Below are 26,207 nucleotides of genomic sequence, written 5' to 3'. Positions count from 1 at the left end.
CCCATCTGCAGTGATCTTGGAGCCCAGGAAAATAAAATCTGTCACTACCTCCATTTCTTCCCCATCTATTTGCCAGGAATTGAGAGGGCCGGATACCATGATCTTGGTTTTCTTAATGTTAAGTTTCAACCCAACTTTTGCTCTCTCCTTCTTCACCCGCAACAAGAGGCTCTTTAGTTCTTCTTCACTTTCTGCCATTAGAGTGGTATCATCTGCATATCTTAGGTTGTTGATATTTCTCCCGGCAATCTTAATTCCAACTTTTGATTCATCTAGCCCTGCCTTTCTCATGATGTGCTCTGCATATAGGTTAAATAGGCAGGGTGACAGTATACAGCCTTGCTGGACTCCATTCCCAATTTTGAACCAATCAGTGGTTCCGTGTCCAGTTCTCACTGTTGCTTCTTGGCCCACATATAGGTTTCTCAAGAGACAAATAAGATGCTCTGGTACTCCCATCTCTTTAAGAACTTGCCACAGTTTGTTGTGATCCACACAATCAAAAGCTTTAGCATAGTCAATGAAGCAGAAGTAGAGGTTTTTTCTGGAACTCTCTAGCTTTCTCCATGATCCAGCGTATGTTGGCCATTTGATTTCTAGTTCCTCTGCCTCTTCGAAATCCTGCCTGTACTTCTGGTAGTTCTCGATCCACATACTTCTGGAGTCTAGCTTGTAGGATTTTAAGCATAACTTTACTAGCATGAGAAATGAGTGCAATGGTGCGATAGTTTGGCACTGCCTTTCTTTGGAATTGGAATGTAAACTGATCTTTTCCAATCCTGTGGCCACTGTTGAGTTTTCCAAATTTGCTGGCAAATTGAGTGTAGCACTTTTACTGCATCATATTTTAAGATTTTGAATAGCTCAGCTGGAATGCTGTCACCTCCACTAGCTTTGTTGTTGCTCAGCTTTTCTAAGGCCCACCCACTTAACTTCTCATTGTAAGATGTCTGGCTCAAGGTCAGTGACCACCTCATTGTGATTATCAGGGACTTTAAGCTCATTCTTGTATAGTTCTTATGCGTAATTTTGCCACTTCTTCTTAATCTCTTCTGCCTCTGTTAGGTCCCTGCCATTTTGGTCCTTTATCATGCCCATTTTTGCATGAAACGTTCCCTTCATCTCTCCAATTTTCTTGAAAAGATCTCTGGTCCTCCCTATTATATTGTTTTCTTCTATTTCTTTGCACTGTTCATTTCAGAAAGCATTCTTATCTCTTCTAACTATTCTCTGGAATTCTGCATTCAATTGGGCATATCTTTCTTTTTCTCCCTTGCCTTTCGCTTCCCTCCTTTCCTCAGCTATTTGCAAAGCTTCCTCAGACAGCCATTTTGCTTTCTTGCATTTCATTTTCTTTGGGATGGTTTTAGTTGCTACCTCTTGTACAATGTTGCGAACCTCTGTCCATAGTTCTTCAGGCACTCTGTCTATCAGATCAAATTCCTTAAATCTATTTGTTACCTCTACTGTATATTCAACAGGGATATGATTTAATTCATACCTGAATGGCCTAGTGCTTTTCCCTACTTTCTTCAGTTTAAGCCTAAACTATGCTAGTAGTTTTTCTCTCCGTACTATTTTTTTAAAAAAAGTATTCACCAAAGAAGAAAAAGAGAGAAAGAAAAAGAAATCTTCTAGAAGCTTTTAAACTGTTTCTATTTGCATTTCTAAACATTGTATACCTTATTGTAAGTTGAAAGAGGAGTTGATGAATAAGGGAGTCCCAAGGGAGTAACAGTTAGCATGATTTCTTTGCTACAGATAAGCCAAAAATATTTTTATAAAAGGACTGAAAGCTTTGAAATTTTTAGAAGCCCAAGTCCTTTATAGTAGACCCACAAGAAAAAGGTTTAATCATATTAACTACATGCTGCATATATAGCATGGAGACAAATGAAGACAAAGAAGCGTGTTTGATTGACTGTTAAGCTGTATGTGTTTTAGTAAAATATTGACCATAAATTGTATTTGTGTATTATGCTTTTGTGTCTTTAGTTAAGTCACTATGATACTGACTAGGTCAATGATATCTTTATTATAGGTATTTTGGAATGAATTCACAGCTATTGTGTGTCTTCTGAGGGATAGCTTTGGAGGCTGTATTGAGCAAGACTAACGGCTGCATGTGGTATACAGTTGTTGGGCTGCCCACCTGTGTGGTGGTGACAGTTTGGATATTCTGCCTTTCTTAGAAACAGGTTTCCCACTGTTGCTTTGGGTTATTCTAGCTAAACCATGCTGCTTTTCCTTCTTCATTTGCGAGAAAGATGAGCTTCTATTAGCTCAGTTTCAGACCTTTGGCAACATGTGAATTATTATTCTGATGTCATATTATTCTTTGAAATTCTGAATGTATTGTTATTTTAGTTGACTCTGTTTTGAAGGGATAATCTTTTACTGTAAATCTATAAAAAATAGAGATATTTAAGCCCTGCCTCATTAAACAAGCATATGCTGCCAATTCAGGTGTAGAGATGATTTTAATTATGAACATACAGTAGTCTAACAACAAATCAACATTAAATAAAATGTAGTCAGTTTTGTTTTAATATGTGAACATGTAGTGTTAGCAAACAGAGCAGAGGACTTTGTATATATGTATATTACTATACAGTATTACAATCTCTCTGAGATCATTATGAAATAATGTTTCAGTGAAATACAATATTAGTAGCTCTTATTCTTTTTAATGATTAGATTATGAAGCATTTCTTTGTATAATGCATAAATCAAGCATAATAAAAGTAACAATGTATATGAAATACATATTTAAAAGCATCTAATGGGACATTTGTCTCACTGTGTTCAATGAAGACAACAGTTAATTTTAAAGTTCTCAGCTCTAAAACTAGCAAATAGGGCTGAATCTACCTGATCATTTCTTAAACTAGGTATACAATTTGTGGGTAGATATTTAGTTTTTATTACAAAGCTGTTGCCATGGAGAAAACACACATCTGCAAACAATAACACACAAGTTGTCTGTGTTTGTCCTGAAATACAGGTAGTCCTCAACTTACGACCACAATTGAGCACATTTATGTTGCTAAGTGAGACATTGTTATGTGAGTTTTGCCCCATTTTACAACCTTTCTTACCACAGTTGTTAAGTGAATCACTGCACTTGTTAAACTGGTAAGTGTCTGACCATTAAGTGTCAGAAGGTTGCAAAAGGTGATCACATGACCCCACGATGAATCAGTTGCCAAGTGTCTGAATTTTCATCGCATGACCATGGGGGTGCTGTAATGGTTGAAAGTGTGAAAAATGGCCATAATTCACTTTTTCTGTTGTAAGTCAAGGACTATCTGTATAGTGAATTCAAGGTTAAAATCTTACTGTTCTTTCTCCTGCTGGTGAATCCTAATGGACTGAGTCACTTGGCTTATTAGTCACTTAGGATTGGTTGACACTTGTGCAATGTTGCTGTAATGAGTCAGCCGGATTTCAGGCCCTTTGCTTTTGATCTAGCCCTCACACTTGAACTCAGAGGCAAAAGGGTGCTTTGAGCATGCTGCAGTGTTCTTTAACAGAACCTGACACTGTGAAGGGCAGCTTTGTAGTTCTAAGATACGATTGCCTTTAGAAGATACAGGTTTGGAGTGCAATTGTGTGTGTGAAAGCACCCTCTTCCTCTCAAATCCAAAGGACCACACTGCCCTAATTGGGATTTAAAAAAAAAAAAAAGATTTGCTAAGCCAATGCATGGGATTCTATCATGCATTTTTTGTAAAGATTATTTCTTCTGTTAGGAAATGTCATCACTATTGGAAAACATTATGCTACCTTCCCCCATGACAGCATTTCAGGTGCTTGGCAACCTGTCCATATTTACCAATGGTTGCCAAGTGCTCTGCGATCATGTGATTGCCATTTGCAATCTTCTCTGCCAGCTTCCCCAGAAAATCAATGGGGAAGCCAGCAGGGAAGGTTGCAAGCAGAGAAGACATTGGATTTCAGTTCCATTCTTCCAAGCACACTGCAGGGTTTCCTTTCTCCTCTGTGCAAGCATTCTGAGCCTTTCAGAATGATGGCATTCACTAGTGCTTCTCCCATCCCATCCCTAGAAGGCTCAGAAAGGCTCTGGAGAGGTGGGGGAAAGGCTAGCAAACAGGCCAGCATTCCGAGCCATTCAGAACACTTATCATTTGCTAGAATTTTCTGTAGAAGAGGAAAATGCTACCTCAGAACACCCACAGTTCACTGGTGTTTTCCCTTCCCTTCTAGATAATCTCTGTAGGAAAAGGGGAGGGGAGGAGAGGGAAAGATACTTGCAAAGACCAGCATTCTGAAAAGTTCAGAAATCCCTTGGTGTGTTTTAGGAATGGACCTCAAATCTGGCAAAAACACTAGTGAATGCCTGCATGTTCACAATCATTCTCCCCAGTGAGACAGGAAGAGGGCCTGGGCCTCTCAGGTGTAGTGGGAGGTCTGGATCCTTTCCCCAGTGGTCCATTTCAAGATCCATGTAGTCACAATCCAAGATTCTGGATACAATTGTGGCCATAAGTGTAAGACTATCTGTAATGAGCTGTCTGTAAGCAAACAACCAAACTCTGAGCACTCCAGAGTTCAACCCTAAGCTACATATATTCTCTTCTACTGGAGCCTGCTCTGTGGCAGTGTCTGCCTTCAGAATGAAGTTTTCCTAAAGATTTGAATAGCCCGCACCCTACTGATATTTCAAAGAGTCCTCACAGACCTGGTTCTTCATCCCAGCCTTTGGGGCAGGTGAATGAAATCCTTTTGTCAGAATCCGTTTATATCCCATTCATAAAACTCTATCTGTATGTTTCTAAAATCTTATACCTCCCCCTGGATTCTGCCATTTTTCCAAGGAGAAGAAGAGAGGATGTGTATTCAGCCTGCCGGGAGGGAGGCTGTCTTCAAAGGCCAGGCGAAGAACCTTTGAACTGAGAACAACAAAGGAAGGGGGGGGGAAGAGATCTGGTTTGTATCTCTGATTAGAATCTCTAAAGGAAGGGAGCAATTGTCCTAAGACATGAGAGTTCCCACTTTCCCATGGAAGGATTTGACACCTGAATTTTAATTGATCCAGGACAAACCAGATGGCTTGGAGGGAGAGGGTTCGACCCAGGGACTCTTTAAAAAGCACCAAACTGTAACACAGTTCAGATCCTGTCTAGTATTCCCATTACCAATCATGTTTCAGTAAAAGCTCTTTTTGGACAATTCCTGTTTCAAGAGTTCGTTCTTTCCTAAGATGTGAATTGGGGTGGGTCCTGACACCTTTCTTTTTTTTTCTTTCCGTTTGTCATTTCTGTCATCTTCATTCCTTTTTCTTTGTTTTTGTTATTTCTTTGTTTTTAAATGTATTTAATGATAGATAACCATCCAGGGAGGGGGCAGCATATGTGTGTTATCTTTCTTGTAGCTATTTCTGTGGAGAAACTGATACTTGTAGGCTGAGATGAAGGGAAAGTTGCAGCCTTGTCATCTTTTGTCCTTAAATCCAGTAGTCACATGCAACTGCTCATTTTTATGGAAAGGAAAGGAAAGGTTGGCCATGATGCACTGGGATAACACACCCCTGCCTTTTTATTCAGATTTAAACTAAGGACTTGTATAAAACACACTTAAGTTTGAAGGAAAGAGGGGAGAGCAACAACTGTCTTCGCTGCTGGGCAAGAATCTCTTCTCTCCAGCAGCCAAATGGATATGGTCATAGAGAGGCCAATGGGAAGGGTCAGTGTTGTAGACAGACAAGTGGAACCCTGCAGATCACTTAGGGCTCCTCCAGAGTCAGAATCTTCATGTAGGAAGGCTTGTTCTGCTTTCCCTCAGAAAGTACAACTTTGCTGCTTGATCTGGCTTCACCCTGTTTCAACAGCGTGATACCACTACTGAGGTGCAGACTTTACTGTAAAGACATGTCCTTCACAGATGGTGATCTCAACACTGTGGCAAGAAGGGTGCACAAATGATTTTTTCTGTGAATCAAGCCTGCACCAGTCTGTATAGTCCAGGGATCCCATTTCCTGTTTTAGATTATGATTAACATTCAAAATTAAAACACTGAAAAAGTGATTTTGTCTGGTTCTCACACTTATGACCATCACAGCATCCCCATGATCATATGATCAAAATTTAGGCACTTGGCAAACAGCATGTATTTAAGATGATTCTAGCTTCTGAGGTCATTGATCACCATTTGTGACCTTCTCAGCTAGCTTCCAACAAGCAAAGTCAATGGGGAAAGCCAGATTCATTTAACAACCACATGAGTTACTTAACAACTATAGAGATTCATTTAACACCCATGGCAAAATGGTTGTAAATTCAGGTGCAACTCACTTAACAACCATCTTGCTTAGCAGTGGAAATTTTGGGCCAGTTGTGGTCATAAGTCAAGAATTACCTTAATTAAGAATTATCTTAATTAAAAATTAAGATTTTTAAGAGAAAGATTAAGTTTTCTCCACAATTGTTTTTATTGGGTATTGTTGTAGATTGTGATGTTAAAGAAACTAACTTGATGTTCAACATGATAACAGCAGCACGGTTACTGGTGGGACAATATTGGAAGAAGGATAGTTTGCCCACTATAGAAGAATGGGTGTGTAAAGTTTCGAATCTTGCAGAAATGTGTAAGATTTCTGCTTATTTGAAAGATCATTCACAGGAAAGATATATTTCAGTTTGGAGGAGATGGATAAATTATATTCAGAACAAATATGGGACTAAAAAGTTCCATTTAGCTTATGAGTAGATTTTAGTGGGATATTGTTATTGGTACTTTGTTTGTAGTTATGTTAAAGGGGAGTTAAAGCACATTATGAATTTGGTTAATTGTATATTATGTATAATTTTTATTTAGAATATGATTATTGTAACTATAATCCTGTATTTAGCTCTGGGAAGTGGGGGGAGGGAAGTGGGCGGGTTTGGGGTGGGAGGGATTTGGGGATATATTGTAAAATTGTGTTTTTGTAAAACTCTTTAATAAAAAAAAAGAATTACCTGTATTTAAGTCTCCCATTCTGGTTCCAAATATGAAATGTGCAAATTATCTACAGTATACAGATATTTTTTTCTTTAAGCCAACTTTTGAAATGTAATGGAAATATGTACAGTATTCCTAATTGCTAATTGGTGCTGTTTGCTAACAGTATAGCATTTATCGAAGAAACATATTTTTCCTCTCCTTTCTGCAATTTGTCTACTCCCCAAATTTGCTTCAGAACATTGAGAGTGCTTTGGAACAGATGGTAGAGACTGTTGGTGAGATAAAGAAAAAGTTCCATTGTATTTTTGCAGTACCATAGATTTTAGTAACCATTTTGATTTCTTAACACCTTGATGGCCTTCCTTAGTTAACTTATTAAGAATCTGTGTCATTTGTTATTTCATAGTCCAAGGCTATTTCAAAGTATATGCTATCTTGAGGTCATAGGAAGAAGGCGGGATATACTTAGAAGCATAGGCATGCAAGTTTATGGAAGTTGTTTCAGGAGACCCAAGGCCATAACCTTATAAATTTGAGGCCTAGATAATTGTCATGCCAGTGTCTTGAGTACTGGTGGGTTACATCCAGCTGTGGCCTTTGAGTATACCCCTGTGTGAGAGAGTGGGGAATGAAAGCAGACTGATCTTCAATGAGAATGTCCTGGGGACTGGATTACAGTGTCTAGGGTCAGTGGGAAAGTCTCAAGATATCATGTTTGTTTTCACTTTGATTTTGTCCCTTTGGAGAGTAGAGAAAGGATTAGGTGCCTTGGGTGAAATCTCCAAACATCTGGAGTGCCACTTGAACACATCAGGAATTAACAAAACCACCATCAGTCAGTTGCAAAAGGTAGCTTTACTTGGAACAGCTTACATCCTGCAAGAAATCTGTATAGCACCATCAAACATCCACATCTGCCCAACTCAGGTGGATAAAAAAACCAAATCCAGTCTAAACATTGGCTGATTATATAACCAACCATGTTAATATAATAAATATAATTCCTTCTTCATTCAGTTCGGCCTGTATCACATTTGAAATCTTGGTTAGCTGTGTTGAGCTTAATTGATTGTGGATTAATTAACACTCCAAAGAAGATGACTTTTTCATGAGACAATTAATCTTTATGATAAATTTTAAATAGAGCAGCACAAGCCCAGGCAGATTTTCTAGATGTGCTTTTTGCAATTTAGACTAGGTTGACAGCCTCTTTTCATGTGAGATGAATTAGATGTCTAAAAATGTCTCTTTCTTATATTTATTTTGGCTTGGCAAAATACCGTTGTTATGACAGTAATATTTCACAGTCAAAAATGTTAATACTATCCATAAATTCATCCCAGTGAGGAGCAAGAGATGCAATAAATCATTTTAAGTAATTGATGTTGATTGAATAAGATAAATGGTGCTTCAGGTAGTTATGATTTTATCATTTAACTTCATTGTAGGTGTTTAAAAATATTTTTTTAAAGTTGATGCAGAATTTTGGTCATGCCAGTAAGGACTAAATAACAATGACACTAAACTGTTCCACTACTGTGTATACAATACCTTTTTAGTGAAAAGTCTTAATCAAAAGTGTTTTGAAACTTCAAGTAATCCATGCCTATTACATATACTTATCATTTTGCATGAATAGCTTAAGGACCTGAAGAAAATATGTTAGCACACATAAAGGGTAGCATAATACAAGATATAATTTGTTCAAGTGATATCCTTATAAATCTTTGAAACTAAAAATCTCTGAACTCAAATATTTCAAGAGCTTAACATTAAATACTGTTTACATGTTTATGATCTATACCTTTTTAAACAGTAAAGAATGCATGTTAATATCCAATATATATTCCTGATATAATAAATTTGGAATATATTATTAGAGAATATACTATTACCAAGAAAGTTGTGCCTGGAGGGAATTGGGGTCCTTGACAATAATTGAAAAGTTCAAAAAATGAAGATTTATGAATCTGGTGTCTAGAAATAGTGGAAGTGAAGATGGTCATTATAAAGACTATTGTCATCAGTAAGCTGAATAATTTGGTATTACTTTTTTGGTTAACCTACTCTTCCATGGTTTATTTTCCTCATTATTCCATTTTTTAAAAAGTTGGATTTACTTAAATTGGCTTATTGTTTTTTACTGTAATTTCACTACTACTTACCGTAATTAGTTCACTACTTAGTTCACTACTTAATCTTTTTTTCTATTTTATATCTTGCCTTAAGCCAAAGGGTATATATATTTGTGTGTATACGTCTTTCAATACAAGTTTTTAATTTTGTGATATTATACTTGTATTGAAAGAAGTATCCAGTTACTGCTGAAGACCTGACTCCAGGTAGAAGTGCTAGAATTCCCCAAAACAATTTAGCCAAGATGTGTGGCTCCTTTTCTGAGAAGGCATATTTTATTGATCATATCCTTGCAGACCTGTAAGACTTTATGCTAATACAGTTTGACCAATTCATTGGTTATATTTTGTAATGGTAATTGAACTTCAGTATAAAGTAAAATTTAACAGACAGCATTTGTTGATTTGTAATGGTATTTGATAGGAGTTTTAAGTTTAGAGTCCAGACTTATATTTAGGTCATGTGTGGACACAGGGGTCATATGACTTTGTCCAAGGAGATCAAGCTCTTTTCTAAATTCTAGATTGATTTGAATAAAATTTTATAGTTAGTATATTCTGTATTTATTGGGAGACTGCCCAATACTCTGTAACTGAACGTTCTGATCAGTATGATAGTAAACAATAAAATTAAAGAAGTTATTTTATAACCCTGATAATCATATTCATGGATACTTCTTATTCCTTGTTTTACAGGTTTTTCATTATTCTTATACAGCTTCATACGTGATATATAACATACAGACAAGGTAAGATAATTTTTTGATAAATCTTGCTTTGAGTACTGAATGCTACAAATGTGTCCAAGTAAAGTGTTTACTTTTTTCAAGGGAAGTTTGGGAGTTAAATCCTCCAGAAGTAGAGGACTCAGTTTTACAGTATGCAGCATGGGGTGTACAAGACCAGCAACTGGTAAGAAAGGTTTCCATGTTTATTTTATCAGCTGATCAATTTTAAAAAGCTAAGAGTAAGATAAAATCTATAGGAAATAGATTTTCTTATTTGGGATTTTTAAGTAATTATTCTTTGATTTTGTTTTCGACTTGATTTAAAATTTCTTATACAAATGAACAAACTAATCATAGATTGCTTAAAAAATTCTTGAGTGATTGATTGATGGATCAATTTATTGATGAATATAGCTGTCCCACTCTTAGCAATGACTCTGGGTGTTATATCAAATTAAAACCAATAATTCAACTAACAAAAAAATATATGAAGAATGGTTCTTCACTGCTATCATGGGATAACATCATAGCAGTATTCCAGTATTTGAGGGGCTGCCACAAAGAAGAGGAGGTCAGCTTATTTTCCAAAGCACCAGAAGGCAAGAGAAGAAACAATGGAAGGAAACTAATCAAAGAATCATCCTGAAATTAAGGAGAAACTTCCTAACAGTACGGACAATTAATCAGTGGAACAGCTTGCCTTCAGAAGTTAGGTGCTTCATCACTGAAGGTTTTAAAGAAAAAACTGGACAACCACCTATCTGAAATGGCATAGGGTCTTCTGCTTCAGCAAGGGGTTGGACTAGAAGACCTCTAAGGTCCCTTCCAGCTCTATTCTGATTGACTAACAGAGCTCTGTATAGAGTTAGTGGTCTCTGAGCTTGGTTGTTTGTTTTAGCATGTTTTGTTACCAGATTAGGTAATATCTTCAGTGCTAGAAGAGAATGGGGTTTGCTTTCTATTTGTATACAGTAGCTTGCTGAATAAGGGATGCGGTGGCTCAGTGGGTTAGGATGCTGAGCTTGTCGATCGGAAGGTCGGCAGTTTGGCGGGTCGAATCCCGAGTGCCACGTAACAGAGTGAGCGCCTGTTACTCATCCCAGCTTCTGCCAACCTAGCAGTTCGAAAGCACGTAAAAATGCAAGTAGAAAAATAGGGACCACTATGGTGGGAAGGTAACAGCGTTCCGTGCGCCTTTGGCGTCTAGTCATGCCGGCCACATGACCACGGAGATGTCCTCGGACAAGCGCTGGCTCTTCGGCTTTGAAACGCAGATGAGCACCGGCCCCTAGAGTCGGAAACGACTAGCACGCATGTGCGGGGGAACCTTTACCTTTACCTTTTAGCTTGCTGAATATCAGTGTGGCGGGGATGTTGCTTTGTTTTTGATCCTTGACTAGGGTTTCATTTACTGCTTGACTGTTTACCTGAGTTGTTAGTTCCTTGATTAGGAATATATATTATTTATTTATTTTATTTATTTTAATTCCATTTATATCCCGCCCTTCTCCGAAGACTCAGGGCGGCTTACAAGCTTAGCAGTAGCCTTCATTCTATGTATATGCCTGCTTGTTAGGGCTTTCACACACACACCCCCAAGCGGCATTATTACAAAGTCAGCTTAATTGCCCCCAACAATCTGGGTCCTCATTTTACCTACCTCGGAAGGATGGAAGGCTGAGTCAACCTTGAGCCTGGTGGGACTCGAACCTGCACTAATTGCAGGCAGCTGGTGTTACTTAAGGAGGCATTAGCCCACTGCTCCACCAAGGCTCTTTTAGGAGCATACATTACATTAGGAAAATACATCAGAAACACACCAACATGTAACATAGTTAAAGATGTTACAAAAAAGTTTAGACATCTCACCTAAGGGAGTGACTAGTCTATCAATTCCCCGCCACAGTGTCTCCAGAAAATCAAAAACTAGGGAGTGACTAGTCTATCAATTCCCTGCCACAGTGTCTCCAGAAAATCAAAAACTTAAAAATACAAGATACTATGTAGGATAACATGGAGAAGACTAACAGCATGCATTCATCAATAGCAACTAGCTATCAGACAACACAATAAAAATGCCTTAATTTCACAATAGATGAACAGATTTAACCATAGTTTCAACTGGGAAACTGTGAGCATTCTAGACCAAGCTAAATTCAAAATCACTAAGGAATTCCTGGAAGCCAGGAATCCACACCCAAATAAGTACTGATTAACACCAGCATTAACATCAGACAAATAATCAAGCAGCAAATAACAGTCTAATAAAGGAGAAAACAACACCCTGACTAACACTGACAAGGCATTTACTGTATAGAAACTGAGAACAAGCTCCACTCCTTCCTAGCACTGAAGATATTGCCTAGTCTGGTAATGAAATGTCTGTAATCAAATATCCAAGTTTAGAGAGCACCATGTAATCCACAGTTCAATCTTGAGTGACTTACTGTATACCATGATGATGTTTGAGTTAAAGTCATGTGTATATTGATAATAACACACTTCAAATGGTCTGATAATCTTTCCCATAATTTCACAGAGATAACATGAGGACAAGATGAATTAATGAATCAGGATTGTTTTTTGAAAGTGAGTTCTTGATAAGAACTGGAATTCCAGTTAAGTGATATTTCACAAGGGAAGAAAAAAAAATATCATTTTCTGCCAGGCAATCCAGAAAAATACCATTGCTAGTGATATCAAATATTCCTGAAAATTCCTGCAGAAACAATAGGACATACATTTTATTAAAAAAATATAAAAAGAAAACAAAAATAAATAATTAAGATTTAAATATAAGAGGAACTCAGTCTTGAAATTAAGGTTCTTGGTATTTAACACTTTGGAAAACTGTATGATTCATTGTACTGTTTGGTCATAATAAGATAACAAAGTATACATACAAGTTTTTCTGTGGCAGAAAATTCTGCTAACAGTCCATGAAATCAAATATTTTAAGGATATGTTGATTCATCTGTTGTTAATCAAGTTGGCATGAATACTTAAATGCTACTGGTAAGAATACATCTCACTAAATAGGGGCAAAAAAGCAAAGCTGAAGTGAGAAGTAATTGCATCCATCTGGAACATGACTTGTAATTTTTGAATAATTAACTATACCAATTTATCAATATATTCCAGCACAACAACAAAATGCCAGGCAAGAAATACTAGAATTATACACAGAGCAAGGCACTGTACTGTTTACCAAAAAGGCAAAATAGCTATAAGTGCTTCAAAATGTGTATTTTCCATAAGTTTGAATGTTTATTTCCCTGTGCAAAATTAATAGGCTACAACAGTACAAATATGTAATAATAATTACATTCTTAATGGATAGTTAACATTTCTTCAACATATACCCTTTAAAAAACAATGGTAATATTCTTTAATAAAGGATTAATAGAAACAAGGAATATTTTAACTAATGTTTATATATAGAATGCTAAGCTCATATTTTCAATGTTTAAAACCAATAGAAATGGTTGCCCTAGTTGTAATAAAAATTAATAATTTGCAAGGGTGTAGTGGTCCATATCTCCAGTATTTTGCTTTCATTTTGGTTACTTGATTAGTGATAACTTATCATATCATAATGTCATAGTGTGTGCCATAAAGAAGTAATTGATTGAACAATACAGACAATTAGCTTTTATATACGCACTTTGTTGAAAATTAGAGTTTGGCATAGAGCAATCTGTATTATTCAGTTCCTCATTTGTGCTGCAAAATGTATTATCACATTATTAATCAAGGAAGTTTTCATCTAATTATCAGCATAATAGATATTAATATTACATATCATAGTCATTAATATTTATATGACCCTTCTGATGCATACCAGCATAGATTATCATCTATGTATAAAAAATAATAAGCAAAATACAGGAATTCAGTTCCTTTACAAGAATGTGTAAAACCAAAATATTGTTCCAGTGGCTTATTAGTAAAAAGAAAATGGCATTTAATGTGTATTCAAGATTGTATATTTTATATGTCAGAAGATGTAGGAGAATTATTCCAATTTTGAGGCATAAAAAATATTCTTATCCTTCTTACTATATGTTGAACAATTTCTGTGTAACTTAAAACAGTAGATCTGTCCCTTTGTAAAAATCTGATGAAATTACATACCTACTAAGACTGACATGTTTATACTGCTAATAGTTAGCAAGAGAGACTAATTACAACAATGATTAGAGCTCTAATTAGATGCTTTAATAATTGGCATCTGAAAGAGAGGAATTGGGTAGGTAAGTGGCGAAACATACATCATCACGCTACAACGCAAGATACATATGTTACATGCTTCTGTGCAGCATCACAATCCATCTAAAAAAGATCAAGATTTTTATCATGAGATCATAACACATGTTTTTGCTCATTGTGGCCTGTATCGGTATATCAAACACCAGTAGGCTAGAGGAATGATGGGGAAAGGGTGTGAATAAAATAAAATACCTCTCCTTACCATGGCAGTTATTATGTGTGTTTGTGTGTGTGTGTGTATCCTTCTCATCCCTATAGTAGAGAACCCTGAATCTCAAGTCCTCTACCAGAGGCCTTGAAGTCTGAGGGTTTTGTGCAGGATCTTAGCTGTTCCTAGCACTCCCCTCTTCTGGAGAGAGAGCTCTGATGTGGTTCCTGGTTCCCAGTTTAGGAAGCACAGCACTGACTGTTCCTACCACCACTCTGGGTCCACTTTGGTTTTTATTTTCCATATTCTCTCCAGTTCCTCCATCAGGCCCTGATACTTCTGCAGGGTTTTTTTTTATTCTTTCCTGATGTTATATAACTTGGCACCACTACATCTCTCACCGCTGTCTGTATGTGTGCAAATTTTTACCAGATTGTTTTTTATCAGTCCTAAAAATTAAGGGTCCTTGCTGCTCTCTGAGCTTGTTTGTTTTCTTGCAGACGTGGCATCCTGTTTCATGCCTTGAGAGATATATAGTAAACTCTTGACTTAACAAACTTAGAAGGGTAGAAAAGCTATCCAGGAAAGCTGTATATCCATTATCATTACTTTGCTCCAACAACATTGAACAAGGAAGGGTGATGACCTATGCCTGTTCTTGTTGTATCCTTCTTACGTATACAAGCAATGTCATTTCTTCTTTATTTTTCATTCTCTGATTAATTAAAAGTGTTATCTTCTGGTGGAAAATGTCTAATCCCAATCCATCACATTCAGTGACCCCTAAAATGTCAAGCTTTATTACTTGTATACCAGTGAATGCTTGTAAATTGAATATAGAAGGGGATTATTGCTCTGTTCCTTTGTATACCATGAAAAGCTGTTCAGAAGAGTTGGATATCATCAGAACAGGGGACAGCAGCTTGTAGAATGCAATACAGAAGAAAGAAAGTTAGCCCAGATTCAATGGATATCTACTGAAAGCTTCCATTTCCATTTTCCTTTTAGCAATTCAGCTAAAACAATACGAAAATGTTTTCATATTTCAGCTCTCCATTCCATGTCACTCTAGAACAGGGGTGTCAAACTCAGTTTCATTGAGGGCCGCATCAGCATTGCGGTTGCCCTCAGGGGGCCGGGTGGGTATGGCCTGGGTGGGTGTGGCCTGCTGGGTGGGCGTGGCTAGAATGCATATGGCCTGCTGGGTGGGCGTGGCCAGCTCTACATCGTTCGCATCAAGGGTGCCTATGGGGGCCTGGACAGGAGTGGGACAGATCTGAGGGTCTCTGGGCCAGGGCCAAGGCAGTGGGGGCCGTTCCCTCACTGTTTCCAGGATGGCTTCGCGGGCCGCATGAAACCACTTGGTGGGCCGGATCCGGCCCCCGTGCCTTGTGTTTGACATGTCTGCTCTAGAAGATTGATGAACCTTAAGAAAAGCTTGGGGATGGGTTGGAGAAGAGGTGTAGGGAATTGCTTTGCAGAAAGAAGGAGGAAGCACTGGCAGCAGAATTGTGTGATAGCCAACTAGGGAACTGGGTTCAGGAGGAACCCCCAAGGATTACAGCTGTTTTATCTGGAACAAAACGAAAATGATTTCAAAAATAATGTTTAAATATATTCATAAAAGTCAAACATTTTTTATTAAAAAAAACCATTTTGAATTTGCATTGAGCCTGGCTTTGGCAGAATTGTAGAAACATAACTAGAAATAAAAATATTAAATATTACTTTGTTGGCCATGTGCTAACCTTGAAGTTCTTGTTACTTGGGCTATTAAATTGGGGAAAGAAAAAAAAATACTCTTTCCATTGTGGTGTGATTTTTGAATGTTAATATCACAATTCAGTGCATGTTCACTAACACCATTCAATTTTCAAAACAATTTTTAAGTATCAAAAAAAACCACAGCAATGTTTGAATGTTGTATAACGTTTAAAGTCTTATATTAAAAGTTACTCAGAGGAACCATGGAACCTTTTTTTCCCACTACTTAGTCCCACAGAACCCATTCAGTCCTCGTAGGACCACATTTTAAACCTCTAAGAAAAATTTCTGGATATCCTCTGTAACTCTCTCTTTAAAGATTCCACCCCGTTTACTCAGCAAGCACAAGGTCTAATATTAATGGAACTATGTTTCAAAAATACTCTGCTAGGTAGTTGGAGCCACACATAACAAAAAAAAGCTTGCTTTCTTTCAATTCATGTTGCAATACAAATTAAAAGATAAATTTCACTTCCTTTATAATGCAACAAGATGAAGAACAATAAGGGCAATAAACAGAAATAAATTACACAGTTTGTTAGAAAACTATAAATTGTATCTTAAATTTGCATATCAGGAATCTTGTCTTTCTTTTCTCCAGCATTTGTGTGTCTGTATAAACTTGAACAAAGCTGGAATATTTTTTTTCCCTTAAAGATAAGCAACCTGGATCTATATAATAAAGGAAATGAATCAGTATATAAAAAACTTCCTGATTTATTCCTGACATACTCTCTTACCACCATTTTCAAAATATTCAGACCCTGGGGGCCAGTTCATAAGATTTTGCCATACATCTTGACCTGAGCTTTTTTCTGACTGTATTCCTGCATACTGTTGGGGAATAACCAATAATAGCTCTGCACTTTACTTCCTTACAACTTCACTTGCTACAGTTCCCTTTCCTCCTAAACCAGTAGCTTGTAACTCATGAAGTCATCTTAAGAAATAAAACACAATTTATGCAAATATATAATAATAGCATTGTTCATTTTTAAGGTGCAATATGATGCTGAAACAGACTAGGGTCTCCAGTAACACTGGATTTGCTGGGGGGTTTTCTCCCCATATTCCAAGTAGACACTGAATAGCTTGAACCCAACCATTGATAATGACACCTGGTGGCCTTCAACAGCTGAGAACAGGCAAGGATAATTGAACTGAACAATGCAATTATCACGAATAAAGGCAAATGTACGTGTCCCGGGATAATATTGCAAGATTGAATCAATCATTGAATCTTGAATGCATTTGGGTAAATATAAAAGGGGGGAAAATGACATTGCCGTAGGTGTATACTATAGGCCACCCAACCAAACAGAGGAAATAGATGAACTTTTTGCTAGTCAGCTAACTAAGGTATGTAGGAAGCACATCACAATAATAATGGGGGACTTTAACTACCCTGACATGAACTGGGAAACAAACTCTGCACCAAGTGGAAGATCAAACAGATTCCTGACAAACCTAGCAGACAACTTTGTCTCCCAAAAAGTAGAGAAGGGAACTAGGGGATTAGCCATTTTGGATCTAATTCTCACTAACAGAGATGAAATGATAGAAGGTGTTGAAGCCAAAGGAACTTTAGGAGGAATTGATCATGCAATATTGGAATTCAACATTATGGAAGCACAAGCAATAAAACACAGTCAAACTAGAGTCTTGGACTTTAAGAGAGCTAATTTCAATAAACTTAGAGAGGACTTAGGAAGGATTCCATGGATGAGAATCCTCAAGGGTAAAACAACTCAAGAAGCTTGGGAAATTTTGAAAAGTGAGATAATAAAAGCCCAATCTAGCACAATACCAACAAAGAGGAAAAATAACAGCTCTCAAAAGAAACCAGTATGGCTGCATAAAGAACTCTCTGATAAATTGAAAGATAAAAAGGACAAGTATAGAAAGTGGAAAGAGGGGCACATAACTAAGTCAGAATATCAGCAAATAGCCCAAGCCTGCAAAAATGAAGTGAGGAAAGCTAAGGCTCAAAATGAACTAAGGCTTGCGACCAAAGTCAAAAATAACAAAAATAGCTTCTTTCAACATGTAAAAAACAAGAAAAAAGTTAAGGAAATGATTGGTCCATTGGTGGGTGAAAGGCGAGAAGGTGACAAGCAACAGGGAGAAAGCAAAACTATTTAATTTGTTTTTTTGCATCTGTCTTTACACAAAGGGAAAAAACCAAACCAACCTATCAAAAACAGTGCCATAAAAAACAGAATAGAAACACAAGTTAAGATAGGCAAGAAAATGGTAAGTGAGCACATGTCCAGCCTAGACGAGTTCAAATCACCAGGACAGGTTCTCAAGGAACTGGCAGACGTGATCTCAGAACCACTGAACTATATTTTTTCAAAGATCCTGGAGCACTGGGGAACTACCAGAGGATTGGAAAAGAGCTGATGTAGTTCCCATCTTCAAAAAAGGAAAAAAAAATGGATCCAGGAAATTACAGACCTATCAGCCTGACCTCAATACCTGGGAAGATTCTGGAAAAGATAATCAAACAATGAATCAGTGAGCACCTAGAGGCAAACAAAGTCATTACTAAAAGCCAACATGGGTTTGTCAAAAACAGATCATGCCAGACAAATCTTATTGCATTCTTTGACCAAGTGACAAAATTAGTGGATCAGAGGAAAGCTGTGGATATAATTTACTTGGACTTCAGTAAGGCATTTGATAAAGTAGAACACAACCTACTACTTGATAAGATAGAAAAAATTGGATTAGACAGCATCACCACCAGATGGATTTGGAGCTGGCTGACCAGCCGTATTTAGCGTGTGGTCCTCAATGGAACTGCATCTACATGGAGGGAAGTGTGTAGTGGGGTGCCCCAGGGCTCTGTTCTGGGCCCAGTGCTCTTCAACATCTTCATCAACGATTTGGGCAAGGGGATAGATGGGGAACTCATCAAATTTGCAGATGACATCAAGCTGGCAGGAATAGCCAACACTCCAGAAGACAGGCTTAAGATACAGGAGGATCTGGACAGACTTGAACACTGGGTGCTGTCTAACAAAATGAAATTCAATGGTGAAAAAAGTAAGGTTCTACGTTTAGGCAAGAAAACCAAAAGCACAAGTATAGTATAGGGGGTACCTTGCTCAATAGTAGTAACTGTGAGAATGTGAAAATGGCAGAACAGGCTAAATTGACTGTTTGGTCAGGGATAAAAACAATATTGTTATAAAAAAAAACTAGAAATGCTTTGTGGACATTTTACTGAAAATGGGGAAAAATGAAATGATGATTTCTGGACTGGATGATTGAAAAGGAATGAATAAGAGCCTGAAGGAATTCTATAATATTTAAGAGTGAGGAGGGACTATAATATGCCTGTAACAAGCTGCAATGATATCAAAATAATGACAATAGTAGCAACTGTGAGAGGGATCTTTGAGTCCTAGTGGACAATCACTTAAATATGAGCCAGCAGTGCTGCAGCTGCCCAAAAAGCCAATACAGTGCTAGGTTGCATTAACAGAGGGATATAATCAAGATCATGTGAAGTATTAATACCACTTTACAATGCCTTGGTAAGGCCACACTTGGAATACTGCATCCAGTTTTGGTCACCACAATGTAAAAAAGATGTTGAGACTCTAGAAAGAGTACAGAGAAGAGCAACAAAGATGATCAGGGGACTGGAGGCTAAAACATAAGGAACGGCTGCTGGAATTGGGTATGTCTAGTTTAATGAAGAGAAGAATGAGGGGAAATGTGATAGCAGAGTTCCAATATCTCAGGGGCTGCCACAAAGAAGAGGGAGTCAAGCTATTTTCCAAAGCGCCTGAAGGCAGGACAAGAAGCAATGGATGGAAACTAATCAAGGAGAGAAGCAACCTAGAGCTAAGGAGAAACTTCCTGACAGTTAGAACAATTAACCAGTGGAACAACCTGCCTCCAGAAGCGGTGAATGCTCCAACACTGGAAGTTTTTAAGAAGAGACTGGACAGCCATTTGTCTGAAATGGTATAGGATTTCCTGCCTGAGCAGGGGGTTGGACTAGATGACCTCCAAGGTTCCTTCCAACCACCAGCTTATCAAGTACTTAGGAGCCGAGGGCTTGGCAACACAAGGAAACGACTGCCAATCATCAGCCATCAACATACCAATCAACCAATAGGAAGGCACCACATAAATATGTCTCACAGAATAGCCCAAAGTACATATTCCAGTAGAGAAAGGTTCCCTGAAGAATGGTTCCAGCGCAAGTCCAAAAACTCGGAAGAATAAATCTCTGATCCCAGTGACTGACCCAGATTCTATCTTGCAATTCAATTATCCTCCAAATGACCAAAATAAAATTAAAAAACAACAACTCAGTGATGTGCCCCCAAAGCTAATACAGCTTCTAGAAATTCCCTCCACAACAACAACAACACCTTATTGTTATCATTATCTATAATGTCGGTATATACTGTGTGAATTTGCCTGTCATTAACCAATACACAGAGACAAGTAATTGTTACAGGGATAAGTTATTGTGTTGTTGTTATTAAAAAATCTCTACCAGATACTTTTTATAATAGCTTTAACCATATCTATAAGTTGCAGGGTAGTGTCTCTGTATGTATATATGTATGTATCTATGTATGTATGTGTGTATATTTGTGTTTGTATATGTGTGTGTGTATGTAGAAAGGGAGAAAGTAGAAGTTTACTTGAATCAGTCAGATCTGTATTACAAAAATCATCATAAGGAGGATGAGGTACAGTCAATCGAGAATAAAAATATATCAGAGTCTAAAAAAATAATAATTATAAAATAATAAGTGATATAAGTAGATGTAAAAGAATTCTAAAAGGCGGGGGATATAGATATACATTACAGGGATATAGAGGAGCATAAAGATTAGTAGGTGGCAGATTACCACAGTACACAGTGTTCTAGGATGACAAACTAGAGGCTCATTAAAACTAGTTTAGGGCATAGGTCATCCATCTGACAGTTTTTAAGCACTGCTCAGCAGAACCTGGCAACATTACATGTTATAGCAGGGTTAGTGTCTGAAAGGAGCAAGGAGGTGTAGAATTGTCCAGTGTGCCCTGAATATTTGTGCAGTAATAGTGAGATGAGGCTAGGTTCATTTGAGCACAGAGGATGTGAGCATCCTCAATGAGATGGGAGGGAAAAGATCAGCACATGTTATTCATATAAATAGTGAAAAATCAGACCTGGAACTAGGAATCAGGTACTATGAAATTTACCAGAAGAATGAGTCCATGGATAAATTTGTTTCCTTACTTCCCTGCATAATTGGTTTAGAATAAACATCAAATTGTAGCTTGCAGAAATATTCAAATGTAATCAAAAACCAATTGAACTACCCAAAACAGTTTGTTGACGGTTACTTCCATGTATCCATGTGTAGAGGTTAAGGAAGCCAGCCAAGCCATCTTGAGCCAATTGCTCCTTCTGAACCTCAAGGAAGGTCAGGCTCTTTAACAAGCCATCCGATGAACCATCCCAATGCATCACACTATGCATTGATAGCTTTCTTCTGAGAACTGAGTAAGCACAAGCAGACCCGCAGCATTAATACAAGAAAAGATTAAAAACAACAACTTCCCATTTGGGTGATTATTTTCTCTTTCTGTGGCATTAGAAATTTCAACTCAGCAATAATTTTTGGAGGAACTTTGTGAAATGGATAGGTAATTACTTAAAATATTACATTTGATTTCATCTAACTGAACTTGGAACATTTATTTCAAAAGAGGTCTTCTGCTTCACACTGTATAAAAATATAGAATAGCTGCAGAATGTTTATTGGATTTTTTTTATCTCTCCTTTATTACTTTATAAGTAAATCGGGTAAGTAACTAATACTCCTCCCTCCTCCCTTCCCACAACATCAGTTCTGTGAGTTGGGTTGGACTGAGAGACAGTGACTGGCCCAAGATCAACCAGCCGGTTTTCTTGACTAAGGCAGAACCAGAACTCACAGACTCTTGCTTTCTAGGCCAACACCTTAACCATGACATCAAACTGACTCCAAATTGTTGGATGATTGATTGATGGTCACCCAAGAAGGAAGTACTCTGGCTGTAGCAGATGAAGACAATGTTCTATATATCTCAAATAATTCAGAACATTTTGTTGATAACAGCAGCGGTTTTGAAGCCACCTGGGATTTGTTTTATATCAGTGTTGATGTCAATTGCTACTCCAAAATAGCGGAGGTGAACATCAGTGTGGGAGGGGGGCACATTCCTTGTTGGATTCTGATTAATACGTGGCATTATCTACCTGTATTTGTATATCCAATTAAGCATCAATTGAGATATATTAGTTCCCTAGGCAAGATGTAGTTGTAAAAAACTGAAACAGTGGAACAGTCCTGTCAGATGGATAATGGCATCACTGAAGCTGAAACAGAGTGGAGATAATATGAAGCTCTTTCCCATTTTCTTAAGCTTCTGTGTGGTGAACTTACTCCTATTGCATTTGAGCATTTTGTCCAATAAATTATGATTGACATGAGATTCTGGAAACAAAACACCTTTAATGAAACTCCTGAGCACACCTCTCCCACCCGCATATTTTTCTTTTAATTAAGGATTCCCATAGTGACAATTTCTATTTCTTTAATTTACACTGCCTAGAAAATTAGCCCCTTGGAGAACAGATGTAATAATTGCTGAAATGTATTATGGGAATGTACTATACAAAGTTGATGCATTGCCAGTATTACTTGCATGTTTCAAAGATAAAGAACATAGTTCTTTGTTTGTCCCTACATGCACGTTAAATTTACAGCTCTGGAATAAAGAAATGAGGTGAAGAACTGAACAGGTATTTAGTATTATAGATGAGGTTTTAAAGGAGATGAAAGGGTTTTGCAATATTTCCTTCTAATTAATTTGTTCCACTGTGGTTGCCCTACCTGACCGCCTAAGAAGTTCTTTTTCTTTCTTCTACATTTTTGTGGGATGTTACTCTGCCTCAAGGATTATGCCTTCCCCTCCTATATATATGGCCACCTGTAACTTAAATACTTGATAGACTGAGGAAGGCTTGCATTATTCCAACCCCGTGCCTTTTTTTTACATTGGCAGAGCTGGGGTGGGCTCGGCCTCCGTATGATGCAACTGGCCCGCGGGCCGGCAATTTGACACCTCTGCCCTAACAGATACGCTTCACTATCTTGGAAAAACTTTAAGTGAAGGACTGATCTCTGCTTTATCAAGACCTGAGAAAATATAAGGAAACCTTTCTTCACCCCTGCGACCAAATTTGTCTTTTCGATTTTACTTGCTTCAAACTTATCATTGATCATTATATCTTAGACAATTATATTTGTTAATTATCACATCACTATAACTAACTTTGTTAAACAATTTTTACTGGACCGCAAATTTTAGTTCTATTCAGAATTTTAATGCCATTTCATAATCTATATTTTTGGAAATTCCAGATTTATGTTTATTCAGCTTTCTAAGTCCTTATAACAATAAAAGTGAGTAGGTTCATGTCTGATAGAAAGCTTAGTAATAAAAGAAGGTTGCCCTCTATGCAGCTTTCCCATAGCACCTATTCAGCTTTACCCTTCTTTTATTTTCTAATATGAAAGGTAAAATAACATAAGACAGAGGTTATCATCATAATCTAATGGTCCGATCCTGTAACAAATTAGTCCCCCATTGGAAACATTAAAATAAAGCAATTTTCATTTTGCTATATATAATCATGATGTTTCCAAAATGACAAATTTGAAAGCTTTAACATTTTATAGGAAGTATTTTTAAATTTGAAGTAAAAATGTTATTTTCTTATCACTTTCAAAACAGAACTGATGTAATTCAGTACAAATATCAAGAATTAGCAACTTTTTCACATCACATTACTATCGTGACCTTCCCAGAGGTATTATTATAACTTTTTTTTAAAATGGATTGAATGTAACCAGATTGCCAAGTGTCACAATATTTCAGTAATCACCATCCCAGGGACAGAAAACTATCTCAAATTTATCAGTTGTGCATGTGTGTGCATTTAAAAATAATCTTAGAATTCTAGGAGGACATTTGGGGGTATTATGGGTACCATGCACCCTATGTTATCAATTCCTGATATGTACAGAATAGCAAAACCTCATTTAACACTGTAATAGTACAGTGGCACAGAACCACAGTTGGCCCAAAATTTATGTTACTAAGCAAGACATTTGTTAAGTGAGTTTTGTCCCATTTTATTAGTTTCCTTGACACATTTGTTAAGTGAGTCAACACAGTTGTAAAGTTAGTAACATGGGTGTTAAATGAATCTGGCTTCCCCATTGACTTTGCTTGTTAGAAGGTCTCAAAAAGTGATCATGTGACACCAGGAGACTGCAACTGTCATAAATATGAGTCGGTTGCCAAGCATCTGAATTTTGATCATGTGACCACAAGGATTCTGCAATGGTTGTAAGTGTGAAAAATGGTCATAAGTCACTTTTTCAGTGCCATTGTAATTTTGAACGGTCATTAAACAGACTGTTGTAAGTCAATGACTACTTGTATTCAGGAATATCAGTTGAACTGAATAGGATATTATGGGAGATTTACATCATTTTCACAATGAGATCATCATGGAAATAATATAAATTGTAACAGTTATTTAATTTGGTGCATAGAAATACCATCATGTCAGGGCCTGATAAAATGAGGTTTTCTTGCAATAATATACAGAAAAGAAATGTTCTTTTTTGATAACCCACAAAAAATTCACATGAAAGAAAAAACAGTAAATGGGAAACTCTTTTTTCTACTTCTTTTACTATCTTTATTGTCCATTGAGCAGTGTGTCTTTATATACAGTATCAGATATTCTACTTTTATTAAGAGTTTTTTTAAAAAAAAATCAGTGTTTGATTGACAGCTTCTGGGTTGAAAACCCATCATTTTCTACTCATTTCTCCATCTGCATCTAGGGCATGAAACTGTTAATCATTCTTTCAAACATCAAAGAAGCCCATGAATAGTTTGATCAGAAAAGGTAGTATGATAACTGCATATTTATATTTAGTTCCACAAGCTTATAATGTTGGGTAGGTTTTTTATTTATTTCATCACTTTTTGTGCATGCATTAGCATCAGGTGAAATCATAGGAGAAAGAACTAATGAATATGCAACTAGGCCATACTGAAAAACATCTTGAAAGCATACTATTATCTTAGCCAGCAGTATCAAATTAAGCTGAAAGAAAAAATATATACCAGAACTGCAACGATATCTAGACAATTTTATCTTCAGTTTTTAAAGTCTGCTGGGAGAAATTAGGCTCTTGCATTACCAAGTAGCACAGCTGACCACATTTATATTGGAAAAAATATAGCTAGGAATCCACAATGAATAACTCCAACATCAAAAGGGCTTCATCACTGCCTTACATTTGTGTGTATTTGGCACAGTGGATCTAGCACTCAGGCTCCTTTTGACTCTTGTCAAATCATTTTCCTTTCCAGTATCTGCTTACTACCCTTAAGTGAAAAGAAGGGTCAGATGTGACAGAGAAATCCAACTAGCAATCTCTGTCCCTCTTCCTTTAATTCTTTTGACAAATGCCCTGTCAAGATGACATTAGATAGCAGCAGCATTGCAGTGTTTACAGCACTACTGTATTGTTTGAAATATGTTTTCCTCAGGGTAATCTGTGAGACATTATGCCCATGGGCTTCTATTATGTTTAGGTCGTTGTGTAGGGTAGAAGAATATATGATAGATAAATATGCTTAGCAGTTCTTAATTTACACCGGTGGAAGATGGAATTGTTCATGTATTTATTTTCCACTTTCACTCTAAAGAGGTGCTCTGCAGTGTATTAAGAGATCCTCTAACATACACTGAGATGGAACACTAAGGGCTGCAAGGACGCTGGTAGAAAATCACCATTTCTTCCTTGATTTTATTTATTTTAAAATGTTATAAGGGGTGCTTAATCCTGCAACAACTCTGGGTTGCATTCAGTAAATGTAAGCAAGAGTTTGACAACCTCACCTGTTTTGTTTGGAGTAAAGATTGGGCATCATCCATATATTGATGGTATCTGAACCCAGTCCAATGGATGACCTCACCCAGCATCCTCATGCAGATTTTAAACATAAGTTGAGAGTGCAGAGCCCTGAGATACTCCCCCACACCAAGGTATGATGCCTCTACTGCAGACATATCAAACTTGTGATGTCGTGTGATGCCGCGCAGT

At 37.2% G+C, this 26,207-nt stretch overlaps 1 protein-coding gene across 5 annotated transcripts in view; it reads left to right on the top strand.

Annotated features, from left to right (window-relative positions):
• DPP10 (dipeptidyl peptidase like 10) overlaps positions 1–26,207 on the top strand; it is a 382,740-nt gene that overhangs the window by 271,937 nt on the left and 84,596 nt on the right. For all 5 annotated transcript variants that reach the window (XR_014493003.1, XM_083366998.1, XM_083366996.1 and 2 more), the window contains exons 6-7: positions 9,799–9,851; positions 9,933–10,014. Coding sequence is in view for 4 of the 5 variants with exons in the window: in XM_083366998.1 (XP_083223124.1) it covers positions 9,799–9,851; positions 9,933–10,014 (135 nt within the window). In the remaining variant the exon portion in view is untranslated. The remainder of the gene's footprint in view (positions 1–9,798; positions 9,852–9,932; positions 10,015–26,207) is intronic.

The sequence above is a fragment of the Vipera ursinii genome, assembly GCF_947247035.1.
Source record: "Vipera ursinii genome assembly, chromosome: 1".
Lineage (NCBI taxonomy): Eukaryota > Metazoa > Chordata > Lepidosauria > Squamata > Viperidae > Vipera > Vipera ursinii.
This window is presented reverse-complemented; position numbering and strand designations above follow the sequence as displayed.